The sequence below is a fragment of the Danio rerio genome, chromosome 16, assembly GCF_049306965.1.
Source record: "Danio rerio strain Tuebingen ecotype United States chromosome 16, GRCz12tu, whole genome shotgun sequence".
Classification (NCBI taxonomy): domain Eukaryota; kingdom Metazoa; phylum Chordata; class Actinopteri; order Cypriniformes; family Danionidae; genus Danio; species Danio rerio.
Genome location: NC_133191.1, coordinates 24,118,001 through 24,136,152, shown reverse-complemented (window position 1 = coordinate 24,136,152; position 18,152 = coordinate 24,118,001). Strand labels below are relative to the sequence as shown.

The 18,152-nt window shown below is 39.1% G+C and overlaps 1 protein-coding gene across 6 annotated transcripts in view; it reads left to right on the top strand.

The window, feature by feature from the left end:
• Window positions 1–18,152, top strand: part of shc1 (SHC (Src homology 2 domain containing) transforming protein 1) — an 81,404-nt gene that overhangs the window by 41,484 nt on the left and 21,768 nt on the right. For 3 of the 6 annotated variants that reach the window (XM_073925487.1, XM_005169756.6, XM_005169755.6), the window contains 4 exons: window positions 7,655–7,819; window positions 11,177–11,247; window positions 14,170–14,233; window positions 17,484–17,603. In XM_073925487.1, coding sequence (XP_073781588.1) covers window positions 7,658–7,819; window positions 11,177–11,247; window positions 14,170–14,233; window positions 17,484–17,603 — 417 coding nt within the window. In that variant the 5' untranslated portion in view covers window positions 7,655–7,657. Of the gene's footprint in view, window positions 1–6,875; window positions 7,820–11,176; window positions 11,248–14,169; window positions 14,234–17,483; window positions 17,604–18,152 lie in introns of those variants that run through there. The other 3 variants (XR_012391713.1, XM_009292293.4, XM_017351494.3) reach the window with 1 other exon arrangement.

Sequence of the window (18,152 nt, the reverse complement as noted above, 5' to 3'; positions counted from 1 at the left end):
TCATCCTTATTATTGAGCCCTGCTGTGTTTGTTTGTCTGTCGCCTTACCAAATGAAAAGTGTAATTGAATGTGTTGAATGTGCAGTGATCATGTGTTTGTTTACTCTGTGTTTATGTTGTCCCAAAAATGTTTGTCTGCGTAAATGTGTGTCATGTGATTTTTCTAGCTGCGTCTCTTTTCTGATGTATGTTTTGCATACCCTCTCTTTCTCTCCCTCCCCCTCCGTCTGCCTGCTTTGAGTGTGTGTGCTCGCCAGACATGCCCATGCCCTGGAGCCAAGGACCATGATGCAACCGTTTTTAAGCTCGAATATTCCCTCCCTCCAGACATTTCTGACGGACATTTTAGCACAGAAATGTGACAGGCGAAGAAAAAAAATCAAATCAATGCACCTTTGCAGTATTCGCAGTCCCCTGTGTCATTCGTGAATAAGAATACAGAAAGAGTGCACTCTGGGATTTGTAGTTCAGACAACTCTTCCCCATAACCCTGAATCCAGGTCACTTGGCTGATTCACAAATTAGCTCTCTCTAGTTATTCAGACACATCAATGAGACACTTATTGCATGGTTGGACTGAACGTGCAAGCGTGTACGCTGAGATAACCTTAAAGGGGAACCAAATGACATGTGTTTTGTTTTTGCTTGGCTTTGTTTTTTGTGGGTGAGGATGGTTTAGCAAAAAATGATGACATTGTCTTTATTCACACAGCCTCAGAAGAATATCTCCAAACAGTGATGTAAAACGTGTCCTGTTTTTTGCTTTGAAGCCCATTGGGCGGTGCGGTGGCGCAGTAGGTAGTGCTGTTGCCTCACAGCATGAAGGTCGCAGGTTCGAGCCTCGGCATGGTCAGTTGGCATTTCTGTTGCCATGTTCTCCTCATGTTTGTGTGGGTTTCCTCTGGATGCTCCTGATTCTCCCACAAGTCCAAAGACACGCACAATAGGTGAATTGGGTAAGCTAAATTGTCCGTAGTGCATATGTGTTATGAGAGTGTATGGATGTTTCCCAGTGATGGGTTGCAGGTGGAAAAGTACTGTGTAAAACATATGCTGAATAAGTTGGCGGTTTGTTCCACTGTGGCGACCCCTGATTAATAAAGGGACTAAGCCAAAGGAAATTTAATGAATGAAGCCTATTTACTTTTGTTGAATGTACAATTTTTCACGACGTTCCACACAAGAAGTCGTTCAGGCTCTAAAGGAACAATACACTTTTTTGGTAATAGGCTTATTTTAAAAAGTAACCTAGAGTTTAAATAGTTGACTTTACCATTGTTTAATCTGTTCAGCTGATCTCTGGGTCGGGTAGGAGCACTTTTAGCTTAGCTTAGCATAGCATAAATCATTGATCATTAAATCAAATGAAATTATTCAGCATTTTTACCTGATTACCTAGCTGGTAGGGCTGCACAATTTGGAGAAAAAAATCTAATAGCGATTTATCTGATCAAAATTGTGACTTGCGATTTACTAAAATTTGATAAAATTGCCTCAGCTTTTGATGTGGTGGTTTTAACAGTACCAAAGAAAGACCAAGCGTAATCATAAAGTACACTACACCATGCTTCTGTTTATTTAATACATTTTTGTTTTTAATAAATTTGTCAATTGTCATGACAAATTAAGAAAATAATTACAGTATTAACTACATTAGTTAAATACCCAGGGCTCGTGGGTTCTGCTGTAACAGTTGTCTGCTTTTTAAGTAATGTTTGTTGGATCGTTTTATTTCTTCCACTCGCCTACTTCGCTATAATAATAATCAAAATAATCGCAACTTTTAAAATCGCAATTTCAATTTGAAATTTAATAATTGTGCAGGCTAGCTGAGTAGATACTAGGTACTGCATAAAACCATTGTGCCTACGAAAGCCATGGTATGGCAGCAATGTTCCCTGATAATTATGCTGGAATAGAGATATCGTTCCATATCAGCCTACAAAATAGCAATTTGATTTTCCTTTGCTCTTCGTACATGATTTAGCTACAGAAGATGCACACTTTAAATTGTAAAGCTCTGTTGAATTTTTTTTTTCGAGTGAGATGCTAATAGTCTATTCTGATGCATTGATTTATGCTAAGCTAAGCTAAAAGTTCCCTCCCAGACCCAGAGATTGGCTAAATGGATTCAAAAAGGTAAAACTCAACAATTAACTCTAGGGGAGTAATAAAACTAGCCTATTTTCTAAAAAAGTGGAGTGTTTCTTTTAAAAGGATATCAGGGGGCATAAATAATGACAGATTTCAAGGTGAAACATCCCTTTGAAAGTGTCAGAAAGATGAAAAAAGTGGGATTTATGTGGAGGATTATCGAATACCAAGAAGTGACTAGCCTCCAACTCACTTGCTTTTTAAGTTACCATGGGAGGGCCATTGAGGACAGACTTCATGCTCCTCATCCGCTTTTCCCTTCATCCATGGATGCGCTTACTCTCTCTTTTTCTCTGCCTCCATCATAATTGTGTGCATTAGAGAGAGAGAGAGAGAGAGGTGCTCAACTGCTTGTGCACATGCACACTCTCATAAATGCATAAATGAATGATGCTGCAAGGAGAGAGAGAGCAGAAGGGAAGGAGGGGGCAGGAGTGCAAAGGGAATCAGCACTAGCATCAATGTGAGAGAGAGAGAGAGAGAGAGAGAGAGAGAGAGCGATAGACCAGACAGGGAGGAGAGGAGAATAGAGGACAGTCGGCTGCATCGCTCCTCACAAACAGACGGAGGTGGAGAGAGGAGAGGATGAGAGACTGTGGGGGAAGGAGAGGACAAAAGACCGCTGTGCCGTTCATCACGCCTGGACCAGACTGACGTTGAACGAGGGGAGCTGGCATGACTTTGTGTGCTTTTTTTTAAAGAGGACAGAAGAAACGGATAAAAGAAAAAGAGCGTTTTTTTTGTCTTTTTAAGGGAGGGGACTGAGCCAGAAAGCAAGTCAGGGAGAAAGAGGAGGATTGTCTGGCACTGTTTAAATATTAATGTGATTATGATTTGAACATGGAGGTCATACGGTTTTACCTCAAGTGTGGCTCTCTTGTGCTTTTTTTTTAATCCAAGGACTTTGTGGATTAAATGCCGCTCTTACTTTCTGCAACAACTACATCGTGAGGACTAAAAAACCTCTCTAAGGCTTCTTCTATTCTTTCACATTAAGCTTTTTTGGACGGCAACTTTCAAACTCTTGTATTTCTGATGTACATAGTGATGTCTTACTGAATCAGTGTTGTTACTTATGCAGACAAAGAATCAGGTTTTTTATGCAAAACTTTTCGATTTCTTGATTTGTAGTGTATAAACAGGTGCTTTCATAGAGATTTCATAGATATCAGGACAACTTTATAGAGTTTGCTAGCTCTGCTGTCTGTAGCGTAAGTGTGTGCAATTTTTGATTTTCTTATTGGATCAGGGCCACAACTGGGCATGTGTTCTGATGTGTGTCTGGTTTATTCCGTGTTCAGATGTCAATACTAATCACCGTTGTGGTATATTGGTGGAAGCAGGAGTTAAACTTTCCCGTCTGGGGCCAGTTATCAGTGCAAAACGCTGACTCTTGGTAGCTCTGAGCTTTCTAGATTGGACAGGAGAGTGACAACAGGTTTTGTGTTGGCGAAACTTTGGGTTCTCTCATGACTCTGTCTCGCACGCTTTTTTTTCAGTCTGTTACCATGGCAACAGTTTCATTGGCATGTTAAGTACTCACGCTGTGTCTTTTGCAACTTTAGCGCTAGTGTTTTCCAGCGTCCCAAGTTATGCTTTAAACCGGACTTTAAGTTTAATCTCTTCAGTATTAGCAAAGAGTCGTGCCTTCAGACCTTACGAAGGTTCAAGGTGCTCTCGCTCTGAACCTATTTGATCATTCAGTCGATCTCTTAAGTTCTCAGTTGCCATATCCAACATTGGCATTTTGTGATGTTTATAATGAAATATTTTGGTGTAGTGAAACTCAGGTTTTACCATCCGTGCTGGAGCTCGACTGCACTAATTCAACGTCTGATTTACCTTTAGAACACTAAGGTTAGCGTACAATCATAAAGACACGAAAGCTAGCCTGTTGCCTGCACTTGATCTTGACAATAGTGGCTAGTCTCTTGCATTGTTTCACTTTAGATTATCAGGAACTTTTCAAACTAAAGGTGCAGAGAAACCAGTGTTGATTTGGCAACTTGTTCACTCATGTTTACTAGATTCTGCAACAACTCGTCATATCAAAACAGGGACTTTGCCATACACCCAACTAACAGGTGCTACACCTAAGCTAAGTCACCACAGTGTTAAACTGTTTCTAATTTTATTTGGATGCATTTTTTATAGTCGGCATCTTTGGACTTTCTACTTCTCTGTACAGGTTCTCTTAAACACTGTGCTACTTCTGTGCCATGTTGTGTTGACGTCAGTAAAGTTCATGACACAATGAACTTCTTGGTTATACAGCAGAGACACTTTCGTTCAAGTACACAATGAAAAAATGGGCAAAGCGGTTTGGATACAGTGCAGCAGGTCTGATTTGATTTTGTTGTGATACAATTTACAATCTTGCAGTGCAGTTCTGTAACCTATTGCAGTTTGAAAGTCAGACAGGTTCTCTTTGAGGTGTTCAATGAGGGGTTCCTTTTTATGAATGGTCTAGTAGCACCGCTAGTGTGATGCTTTTGTGATGCAATGCATTGTACATAAATCCTTCTCTTCTTGTCCTGCTCCAGCTGAGGGTTTGTTGAGGGTAGTTGTCTTTGACTGTCAGTCGCATCTATTAGAACAACTCGGAATGTCTTGCATATGGTGATACACACATGACACAAGAAACTGTCCCTTTTTAGCCTCATGGGTTAATTGTGGTAACTCACTGGTGCTAAAGAAAAACAAGTTACTATCTGAATAAAGATGGCTTTTTTTGTGGCTTATGTAAAATATGTTAAATGAAAACTACTGTAAATAGAACAACACTGGAATCAGCTTGGACTTTGCTACAAACTAGTTTGCATAGCAACAGTGGTAACTCTTAAAGTCTATAAATGATAATCATTTGTGAGGTTTAAAGTTACTTTCGCTCAGAACTGTTACAGGTTACAAGACTGTTGCATATCTACTAAAGGTTTTAAAGTGTACTGGTGTGGTTAGATATGGTGTTTGACTTTGGTAACATTTAAAGAGTAGGTTTTCACTCAGGAAACGGATCTACAAAGAGCTGCTCAATCCAACTCTGTCTGATTTTGAGGTGTCATTTAGGCTAATGAGCAACTGATTGATTTTCTAGTTAGAGTCTAATGAGTAGATCTCTGGAGGCAGTACTTCAGATTTGGCCAATCGGGTCTCATTATCGTCAAGTCTGACAGTGCTGGAACGTGCTTGTTAGTTTATTGATTTTGTTAAGGAACATCATAGTTCCCTTGCAGCTGGATTGTCACAGTTTAACTTCTTCACAGATTACACCAAACAATCAGTGGTTCTCTAAATGGTGCTCTAACCCATGTTATCTTCTATACAGCCATATTTACCTTTGACTTAACTGTTTCAGGGCTTTCTGAGACTAGTTTGACCTTTTCTAAATCACATTTCTATGAACTGTTATTCGTCAGGTTTAATTATTAAAATAGGATGTGTATATAATCAAAATTGTGTTGTTTTCCTGAGTTTGTTAAATTAATACGCTAATTAGAAAAAAACGTAAGAGGCTCAGGTGTTTTTTTAATAGGCAAAAAGGAGTAACAGGACAGCCTGGAGAACGGGAAAGAAGACGTGGGAGGGGGCGCGGGGGAGCGAGAGATTATTTGGAAGAAGAGAGCCAGTGTGCTGGAGAGGGAGAGAGAACTGGAGAGGCAGAAGCTGGAGGAGGAGAGGAGGAACGCTGTGGGATACACTGTGTGGAGGCTGAGGGAGGGATTCCAGGAGAGGAAGGATAGAGAGGAGGATAAACTTAAAGGGACGAGCACAGAGGGTGCGAAAGCAGCGCAGCCAGAAGTGATTTGGAAAAGACGTGAGGAAGAGGAGGAGAAGGAAAGGGATAGAGCTCGGCTTGGCGACAGGGGTCACAAAATCATCTGGAGGAGGAGGGACAGAGAGTGACGGGAAAACATAGAGATCTGTCAGCACTAAGCACTCGCAGATATGTGACAGGAAGTGAGGTGGCAGATTTAGACTTACAGTATGAATAAGCCTGCATGTACTCTGATGTCTTGTATTTTAGGTAGTAGGTTGTGTACATCAGGGGTCTTCACATGGTTCTAGACCTCCTTTTGAGATGTTGCATGAAATTAAATAAGCCTAGTCAGTGATAGTTGTGTTCAAATATTAATAAACTTTGACAACTAAAACCCATTTAAATCATTATTATTAATATGCAGAGTCATATTTGCATGTTTCCTTTGTGACTGAAGGAAAAATTAAATATTTAGCTGCACTATTTTAACCTCAGTATGCATAGCAACAAATGGTTTGTTTCATGAGATGGCAACACAAGCCGTCATGGACCCCCATTGAAGATCCCTGCTGTATATCTTTTTAACACCTGAACTAAATTAAATCTCTAAAATTATGTTGATCTGCGCTGGTCAAGTCATCATTGAACGAATCATCATTAAATGATGCTCATTCTCTGGATCAGTACTTTAGCATTTTCCATCCATCTATTCCCGCTCTCTTCCTCTCTCACTCTATCGATCCGTCTGTCTGACGGAAGCCTTTTCTCTCAAAGTCTCAGCTGCAGCTAATAGGCTTTTTATGGGACTCTGTCAGACAAGAGATAGTAGATTGGAGCCCTACACATGCAAAGACAAATGAACACACACATAAACACACTCGCATGCATACCAAACACAACAGTACTCTTCTTCACACATCTACCTAGATGGATTGCGTCTAGAGCACTTATGTATAAATATACCAATAACTTCAAGACAATCGTACTATATTTAGTGATTCGTAGTGTCTGAGAAGCTCTATGCAGACTTAAGATCTGATGCAAAACCTTCTACAGGCTGTGTATGACAACAGCAGAAAACTTGATTACTTTTTTGCATCTGTCCTTTTGTCTCTTTTTACATCCTGTTTTTGATACTTTCCGGACTGAACAGTCAGCACACTGTCGTCTGTCTGGCGTGATGATGAAGGAATCGGTAGATGCAGAGAAAAAGAGGACTATAAAAGACAAGGAAAGACAAGTTATCGATTGCGACAGAGCGACGTGGAGAGACATTTAAGGACGTTTAGTGGACTCTGAGACGTCTTAGACATCATGGAGCTTGTCCCCAAAACTAAGTACACACCCTTTAGGAGTGACTCCTTCAGCTCAACAGACGAGACGGCGTCCAATCCTTCCCTTCCTTCTTCAGCTCCTCTCACCCCTCTCACCCCTCCTGGCATCCCTCCTTCTCTCTCCTCCTCCTCCCTCACCCCTATTCTGCCACCTTCTTCTCCACGGCAGGCTGAGAATAGCCCCACCACCTTATGCTCCTTCTTCCCCAGGATGGGAGCCCTGAGGCTGGGTGTGTCTTCCACTCTGCTCCCAGGCTTAAAGGCCTCCAGCAGGCCAGCAAATGTGCCTGGTAGCCAGGGAGGTTTGGGAGAGTCCTCGGAAGACACAGGGACCGTCAACTCTTCTCCTCCTCGTCTTCTTCCTCTTCTTTCTCTAACAGCCCCATCTCCTCCTCCTCGTCCCCCACAGGATATGAACCGGCTGGGCGGGGCCTCACGGAGGGCCCGTGTGGAAGGGGGCCAGCTCGGCGGAGATGAGTGGACACGGCATGGCTCCTTTGTCAACAAGCCTACCCGAGGCTGGCTGCACTCGGACATTGTGGTCAGCACCAGCGGAGTCTCCTACACTGTCAGGGTAAGATTCAATTCATTTCAAGTGTTTGTATGGAGCTTTTCCCAACAAGTATCATTCCAATGCCGCTTTACAAAATGTGTACATTATTGAACAAAATAAAGCCATATCCAAGAACTGGTTGCCCATGAAGTTAAGCAGGGCTGCCCATGGTCAGCATCTATATAAGAGATCTCCTGAAAATTCTAGATTGCTTCTAGAACTGTTGATACTGAGGCCAGTAAGGCTGCTCTGTGAGGGTTTTATTGCCATTGAAGGATGGGGACACTGTATTGTAAGTAGTGCTATTCTTTGGCTAAAATCAAGGTCCTTGTGGTCTGTGGTCATTAAAACTCCTCGTAGAGAGTAAAGGATGGCCAAAATCCCTCCATTGGCACTTATAAATCATGGCCTCAGTTTAATAATTCCCTCGAGTGAACTGACTCTATAACTCTCTCCTATCCATGTATAGCTATTGTGTGGTGAGCCCACTTGCACCATTGCATCAGCCCAGGTGGATGCTACACATTGTTGGTGGTTAAGAACGATCCCTGAGATGATTGAAAACACCAATACACATGCTAAAATTAGCATAAAATGCTATCCATCTCTAGCAAAGCCAAAATAGCATACGACATGCTAGCAGTATGGCAAAATGTACTAGCATTATGTTTAATTAGTCTAGCATTGTGTTGAAACATTCTATTAGCAAGTTAAACATGGCGTCATAGTATTAATGCAGAGGGTGATAGAGGGTGATAGCAAGTCTACTAACATGCTAACAATGTTAGCACATAGCAAGCACCCAGAATACCACAACAAATGGCTAGCAATGCCTTTTAGCCACAGAATGCCATAGCCTCTTTAAATGTTCATTTTTAGCCTACTTATTTAAAACTACTCCCTCAAATTGCCTGATAAGACTTTTTAAACTCAGGGTGCTTTCACACCTACACTTTTGTTTCGGAACGTATCCTGTTAGCCCAGTTAGTGCGGTTCGATTGGCATATGTGAACAGGGCTCTGTTCCGCGCCAAAGTAATCGCTCCGAGATCGCTTGAATGAGGTGGGCTCGGCTCGATTGAAACGAACCCTGGAAGAAGAGAGAATTATGAGTATGGCGGGAAGTTTCGCGAGTCTCCGGATGCCCGCAAATGAGAGATGATCTCCCGGTAATCTCGCGTCACCCCTCCCCACCGCGTCTCTCCTCAGACACGTCGTGCGCGCGCACCCTGTCAATCACCACCTCTCCTGACAGCTTAGCGGGACGCTGCAAAATAAACCCTGACACTCTGACCAATGTGAGGAGAGTTTACTCGCATGTGACTTTTAGCTCTTTTGGTCCGATTAGAAACTTTGCAGTGTGAAAGCGAACCGCTCCAAGAGCAAAGAGCAACAATGTAACATTTGTAATCTTTGTTTCGGAACAACTGAATCGATTCACAGGTGTGAAAGCACCCTCAGAGTCAATGTTTGTCATGTCTTTATTACGTCTTTATACTTCCTGTGCAATGGACATGATATGTACCTTTAATTAGGCATCCTGCAGTGGTAGACAGTAAAGCAGACAAAGAAATCTCATACATTTCAATAGAACAAGGGACCAGTTATATCTGAGGTACAGAACACAGAGAGACTTGGACCACCCAGCGGTACAAAACACCATAGAAAACCTTCACCTTAGCCCTAACTCTTGTTCTGCACATTCATGTGAAGGTGTAGGGGTGTCCCATGTCTCTTTAGTCTGAAGCCATATGGTTAGACAGCCCTTTAAACAGATATTTTCACAGAATACAGCAGCTAAAATGGCAACATGGCTGCACACGCAAATAAAAAGATGCATGAATTAATATTGTTTGCCATTAAGATGTTAGATAAGACATTACAAATTTTTTTACTAAGAATTTTACAACAAACAAGCACGTTTAATATATTCATAACGGCATTCGTGTTTTATCGTCATGTTTTTTTTTTTTTAAACGATTAAGAAAAAATGCTAAATTTTGCTAATATCTATATGCTAAACACTAATATCTATAATCCTTTCACATACTTTCACATCTGTCACTCCATGACATTCGAATACCCTGTCGGAAAAGTCTAGTGACTGGAAAATACCTTTTTACAGTGTGGGGTAAGTTAGTGGTAATTTGTTTTCTTGTGTTTACAGTAATTATTGTATAAACGGTGTAAATACATCATTAAAAGCTTAATGCTATATTATGTAGTTATTTCGCTAAGGACGGAATAGAGGTAAAAAAATAGAATTGGGATTGGGCCTTAATTATCCCAACTAGGGGTGTGAACCTACACTGGTCTCATGGTTCGGTTCTGGTATGATCCATCGATTTGGTTCAATTCGATATCTTGGTGCATCATGGTGCATTGACGATGCTTTCCATTAACAATTTGATATTTTACTTAGCAACATGATAATTCTTTTATTAAAATTGATTATTTATAAATACAGTATATTTATATTTATATATTATTATTTGTAATACATATTTAATTTTGGATTTACACCAAATCAATAAATGTAAATTTGATCCCACTTGCTAATTGAGTGTTGTTGAGCGAGTTGTTAAAGGACTACGATTGATCACATGCTCAACAGAAAAGGCTGCGATTGGCAGTCGAGGCTCTGGCGTTGTTCAGCCATTACTCTTTTTAATTACTCACAATCTTCTATCTCGTCATAGTAAGCTGCAGCCATATAGCACATATGTGATAAATGATGTCAGTACATGATAATCGATTATGATTATTACCGATACCAAATTGTTCACATCTGCATCGCGGTGCAGAAACAAGAAACAATTAGTTTTGACTATCTCCACCATGGTTTTGGTCTTTACTGCAAATAGCTGTCCCATCAAATAATACAGATTTAACCTAGAACACCTTAACATCATGACATTGAGATTTGCACATAAAAGCAACACCTATAAACATACAGAATAAAAATATAGTTTAACAAAATATATAAAAACGAATTGTAGTCCTAGTGTTGTCCTAGAGCTTGGTTAAGAGCTTGGAGCTCTGTTACTTTTCAATTCTCTCAGTAAAACAGTCCATTTATTGTGCTTAATGGATTGTGTTTTCTTTAATGTGAGGCATTTTCAGAGGAATTTGAGTCTATGGGCAGGAACTGCATTCAGAACTGCTTTATTTGATTAGTCCATCGTAATTAGAGCATCAGTTCTCATAAAATGCGCACACACACTTAACCAAATACACTACAGCTGCCTGGCAAACTCCATAATCTTGACACAAGGCAACTGCATAACACTAAACTGCATTCTGTGCTCTGAATAGTAGTCAGACAGTGAGAATAGGAAGTGCTTTGACTGAAGGTCTGTCTTCTTTGTCTTTGCTGCAGTATATGGGCTGCGTGGAGGTGCTGCAGTCAATGAGAGCACTGGACTTCAACACCAGAACTCAGGTTACCAGGTAACACATGCGCACACACACAAGCACATCCACTCTCGCTGGCACTTCCTCTCATATTCGCTCAAATATCTAGTGTATGTACATCCACAGCGTCCCTCAGGAGTAATTTAGTCATACATTCTCCCCACATCCTAATGCACATGTGCGCGAACATACACTCTCTCGCACACGTCCGGTTAAAAGCCCCTCCTCTGATGAAAAATTCATGCTGCTTTCTCACAGAGTGTGACAGAAAGAAAACACAAGAGAGAAATGCTCACTTTCTTATTCTCACAGCCATTCCCTTCCTTTAGTTTTCATGCTCTTTTTTTTTATCTGTATGTGTATTTGAGTATGTGCGCACACATGAAGTGGCAAAAAAAGTGTTGTCTTAGGACTGCTGAACGTTCACTATATTAAGCCTCATTATTGGCTAGTTCTGTTTGCAAAATGCTACACATTCTACATTTAAATGTTGTAGAAAGGCAACGGGGAAGATGGGAGGCATTATAATAGCACCAACCCTGCTGTGTAACCACAAAGCCTTAGAATAGAATCCTCTGGAACCCTCGCGGTTTCCTCCCTTTTCTCCACGTTCGCCTGTGTGTTTGCACTTGTGTTTGTTAATGGACGTTTTGACAGTATTGACAGTAGCAGCTGCTCGATAAACTATTTTCATGCGTAATTTTCCGATTCTCACTGGAAGTAAAATACATTAAAAGTATGTGTGTATGTATGTGTGTGTATGAGCATAGAGATGTGGAAATTTAGTGTGTGTGTGTGTTTTGTAAGTGAAGGTTTTTACTATTGTTTTTGTTTGTATTTAGGGATGCACCAACATAACAACATATAGGCTTTTCCAATATCAGAAACAATAGCCAATGAAAACAATGAGTCTGTATAAAACCCAAATAAAATATTTACTGTTGTTAAAAATATGTTACTGTTGTTATTTTTGTTATTATTATTAGTTGTAATAGTATTATTAATGATATGTAGCATTAATGATATGTTTTTATTTATTTTACAGTAAGATATCGCAGTACTAAGTACTGTAGGGATGCAACGATTAACCGATTTCCTTATTAACCGTGCTTTAATTCATCATGGTTAATTAATCATAAAGGCTTCTCAACACCGTGTTTCTGCATGAAACAAAACTGCTGCAGCTAAACAAAGTTACGCCAAATGTGCACAAGTTTAATGTTCCAAGCTTGAACACTGAGTCTTTTGCCGAGTTCAGACTGCATGATTTTAGCCCTGATTTTGACTCTCTGACAGGTTTTGAGAAATTGCAAATGTCTAAAATTACAAGCAAATCGGTGTTTGTTCATGCGAGTAACATGCACACAGTGTGAACTATCCAAGACGCAATTTGAGAGAATCGCAGATGAGTCGCCGACACCTTTGAGATATTTGGCATGCTAAATATCTGGAGCTGTCGGCGATTCAGATCATGCCATGTGAAATGTGTTCTGATTGAAAATAACATCAGCGATTACCTACAGCCAATGAGAATGAGCAGCATCCGCTAGTGTGGGTGTCTGTAGTCTGGCGGGAGGATGAGGGAGAAGTTAAAAGTGCTTCTTTTCTACGTTTGTTTAGACCCAGGAAATGAAGGAAAAAAATGTGTAAATTTGGCAGGAGCCACCCGTGTCGGCATTCGTTCTCATTAAGGGACATACTCAGCTAATATGTAGGCAATTCTGTTTTTTAATATTTAATATTTTTATTTATTTGCTTATTTATTGTTCTAACATTTATTTTCAATGTAAAAGTATTACTTATGTTTAAAATACCAAAAACCTTTTTCACTTATTTTTAAATCCAAATACAAATGGACTTATGTTTGTTTTTATTATAATTTTATTATTATTATTTATAATTTTTTATTATAATTTTGTGCTGTATTATTTGGTTACTGAGCCGCAATAGGAAACAAATCTATCATTGTTACCTCAAAAATATTATTAATATAAATAACAAAACCAACTAACACCATTAAAAAAGCAACAACAATAAAATATATTTGAAAATAAAAACAAAACATAAATAAAATATTCAAAATAAAAACTACAATATTGTAATTTAATAATGCACAGTTATTTACTAAATTAAATAAACAAGGAGCCCATGTTTGACTGGCATTAAAAATAACCAAACCCTGTTGGATTTGTTGATAAATGATTGTCGGAGGAATAATCACAGTTTCACAGTTACACAATTATTCATTCATTTCTAAACTAGTAGTGTAGTAGTAGTAGTTTTGAAATTAATCAGTGCATAATAATTGTGATAACTGCTAAACCGTGATTATTTCTCCGACTATAATCGCACAATTAAAATATATAATTGTTTTATCTCTAGTACTAAGTGTATGTTTTTATGAGGAAATAAAACTTTCCCTAAATTGTCCAGCTCTTCAGCATTGTAATATGTAGATGAAAATGGATATACATTTGTTTATTAACAAACCCAAAAGGGTTTTTGTTGTTTTTTTTATGCCAGTCAAACATTAGCTCTTTGTTTATTTAATTTTATAAAAACTTTATACTATAAATTACAATATTGTAGTTTTATTTAAAATGTTTTATGATTATGTTTTTATTGTCAAATATATTTTATTGTTGTTGTTTTTTTAAATGTTGTTAGTTGATTTGTTATTTATATGAATGATATTTTTATTGTAAAAATAACAGATTTGTCAATAGTAGATGCTTTGCTGTTTTTGTTAGTGCCTGTGTGTGTGTGTTTGTGTTTTTATCTGCGTGGAATGACTGGAGCATGTGTCTAATGTAATAGTCCCCCACCTCAACCATATGAAATCTGGGAATGCATGAAAACGAGTGTGATGGAAACTCATCTAACAATCTGATTATGTTCTCCTCACTATCTGCTGCTGCCGCTGTGTGTATTTTTATAACCGTTTGTTCTGTATTTCAGGGAGGCGATATCAGTGGTGTGTGAGGCGGTACCAGGTGCCAAAGGAGCTCAGCGAAGGAGAAAGGTTTCCAATTCTTTATCTTATCTTACTTTCTCAGACACACACTTTCAATTTTGCACTTTATTCACACTTGTGTTCGTCAAGCTCACAGCTCACAAACCTCACAGTATTCTAGTACAGCCTGAGCAGTTTCCAGTAAAAAATGTTACTGTTACACACCAAACACATACATATGCATCCATGCGCACTCGTCAGAGTGTGGTATTTGGTTTATGGCTGGTTTCAGAGGTTGCCAAGTACAGGACCTCTGATTTGCATACAGAGTGAATGTGTGAATAAGAAGCCATGGTAATGTGCTTGTTATGATCAAGACATGTCTGTTTCTCATGGTTTGCAGAATTGATAGTGGTAAAACAGATCACAAACTCACAGTTTGGGCCATAATATAGTTTTTGAGACACGGTTTGCATACAATGTGAATACAGAAATTACTAAATTATTGTTTGAGTATCTGACCACTCAACCACATTATGCCACTAAGTAGGATATGACAGTACGCCACAATATGCCACTGGATTTTTTTAAAAACTATTTTTCAAAAACTATTTCAAATATCTGCCGTTAATGCTTTTCTTTTTGATGGAAATGCAAGCTCTTATGTCTGATGTTTGAGTATAATATTGGGCAGCTGACAAAAGATTAATAGTAGGTGTACTTTTACAACAAAGGAGTACATTATGAATGGTACAGTATACCTGCTTTCAGTTCTGTCATTCCCACAATGTTGCTTCAGTTGCACATCCTTGCTCATGTATCCTCGTGCTATAGTGCTGACATACTGTAATGCTGGGTTAACACCTAATGTGAAGAGATCATGTGCATTGATCTTGTTTAGTGAATTTTCTGCTTGATTTTTTTTCGAAGATGCAATTGAAGGTGAACTCTGCATGTTCGTGGCAATTAACACTTATCTGTGGAAATTCGCTTCTTCATACAAGTCAATGCAAATGGGGGAATATTTTACAAATATGTCAATTCTAGGGCTGAATTAAAAATAAAAAAATTATTGGCTAACAGTAGCTATGTTTCTATCCTCCTATTTTTATGCACATTTTGGATATGTGGATTAAAAAAAAAACAGTTGATGAAAATGCCAAGATGCGCATCAATTTTGAAAATGCGCATAACTAAGTTGGATAAACTTTTTTTTTCAATAAGATGCACGTAAACTATGATGAAAACATTTTTACCAAACAAATTCCAGTATGCACATTAAAAAAGGTCCTGTGATTTTGTTATTAGACATCATGTGATGATAAAAATGTGTGTGGATGTCCAGCAGGCTGAGCACACAGTAAATTAGCTGACATGTTGTTTTGGTCATTCTAAAATGCCTAAACCATTTAACATTATTAATTACCTCCAGGGTTGTCCAGAGTGCCTGTGCTTCACGTCTCACACCTTCAAACACCACCACGTGTTCATTGCGTTTCAGCATACCTTATAGTCTTTTGAGGCGCAAGTAATTTATCAAATAAAGAAAAAATTCACGCCACCACAGCAAATTCCATCTTTACTGTTGATATTTGGCACCAGACAATCAGAAAGTAACAATTTTGTTCTCTTTGACTCGTTAGATGAAAACGCTGCTTTATTTACATGTCTTTTATGCGATAATTCTGTTTGCGCATAATTTAATTTGCATCTTTAGATGGAAACATGGCTAATGGCATTTTCCGAAACAGTAGTGTTAAGCACTCTATGGCTTTCACATTCATTTCAGTGGTTGTGAGGGGGCAGTTTGTTGCTGTAGTGATCAAAGCGCAAGAGCAGCAGAGCAAACTGTTGATTTGCTTGCACGCACGCTGCGGTTAAAGTCCAAATTAACCTTTGACAAAACCTTTGTCAAATAAATAAATGAAAGTTATCTGAATCATCATTCAGAATCAATCTGGTAAAACTCAGCACCAAACAAACTGCTATAGACAACCATCAGTTTTATGCATTTTAAACAAACAAAAAAATGAAATCTATGAGCAATTTTCACACTAACCACAATGTAAACCTGGTACGTCAACAACTTATGGAAAGTAAGCCGTGTATATTTAAAGTGCAAAAACTGCTGTTGTGTATGTTTAAAAAATAAATAAATAAAACAAAAAAAAATAAATCACAGCATTTTTCTGAGCAATACAACACTATACTTCAAAAAATGTGTTCAGAAATGTGTCACTGTGTCTACTAAACTAATCAATTTTGTTATACAGATAACAAATGTGTGCTTATTTATTTGAAACAACAAACATAGTAGTAGTAATTAATAATAGTAACGTTAATAGTCTCTTGGTCCCTCTCGCACACACACTCCCTCTACCTCGCGCGTATTCAGTCTGCGTATTCAAGCACACTTGCCTCTCGTGTGCACCCAGTCTCTCACATGAGCACTCAGTCTCTCTCGCGCGCACACTTGATATACCTCGCGTATTCGGCCTCTGCTTTCACTTGACGTGTCTTTTTTACAGTGGTTTGTTGGCATCCACCAATCCCACAATGCATCGCTGCTGTAAACAGGTAGATGTGGGCTAGACTGCAGCCAAATTTCATCAACTTACTTAGTAACGGACAAACGCAACAAATTGTTATGACAACGGAATTACTATATTTAAAAAGTAATGCGTTACAGTGTTAGTTATTGTCAAAAATAATGTCGTTACAGTAACACATTACTAGTAACGCGTTATAACCCAACACTGTGCATCACATTCATTTATTTATTTTCTTTTTGAAACCCCTTTATTAATCTGGGGTCACCACAGCGGAATGAACCTTCAAATTATCCAGCATATGTTTTACACAGTGGATGCCCTTTCCGCTTCAACCCATCTCTGGGAAACATCCATACACACTCATTCACACTCATACACTTCGGACAATTTAGCCTACCCAATTCACCTGTACTGCATGTCTTTGGACTGTGGGGGAAAACGGAGCACCCGGAGGAAACCCAGACAAATGCAGGGAGAACATGCAAACTCCACACAGAAATGTCAACTGACCCAGCCGAGGCTCGAACCAGCGACCTTCTTGTTGTGAGGCGACAGCACTACCTATTGCGCCCAATATGCACTTCTTTTTGATCCATTTGTTCCAAAAAAAAGTGCAGCTTTTGCCTTTGAGGTGAAGATGTACCCTACATTCCATTAAAAATCTTTTTTCATGAAATATTGAGATTTCATCTTGAATTATTTAGCTGTTCTTTTTAAATCTTCTGTCTGCTGTAATTAACAATGTCTCTCTGTTTTTGTGTCTTCAGCCCTCCTCTCGCTGTCTGTCCTCCATCTTAGGGAAGAGTAATCTCCAGTTTGCTGGAATGACAATCACCCTCACCGTGTCGACCAGCAGTCTGAACCTAATGGCCATCGACTGCAAACAGGTTAGACGCCAAACACGCTCACACAGCGATACAGTGCCTTTCATCCCGTGTGAAATTCACTGTTAGCCGCATGTAAGGATAAAAGCGCTCTACATCTTTCTGATGCTCCTCACAGCAGGGCAGCTGGACTGAATTATGCCTTCTCTTCCTCGGAGTAAAACATTTCTCTGAAAGTTTCAAAAGTGAATTTTAGGGTTTGCAATCTTTTCAGAAGTTCTTGTATGTGATTCAATTCAAGAACAAAAAAATATTTCTTTGAAAGTATATAATTGAGCCCAGGGCTCCCGCTTGGTCAATTAACAAGTAAGGGGGTCTGTGATCAGTTAGTTCTCAAGAACTCCCCCTGGTAAAGGAGAAAAAGGAGGAGATGGGGTGGATGGGGGTATTCTTCAAAAATGAAGATAAAGGAAGTAAGATGAAATGGACTATTTATTGTAGTTTTGGATTAATCTGCTTGGTTTATCGATGATTACAGATGAGAGACCTGGGGCGATCAATCATATCACATGCTCCTCTCGAAATTAGTTTATAAAACTTCACATATCCACT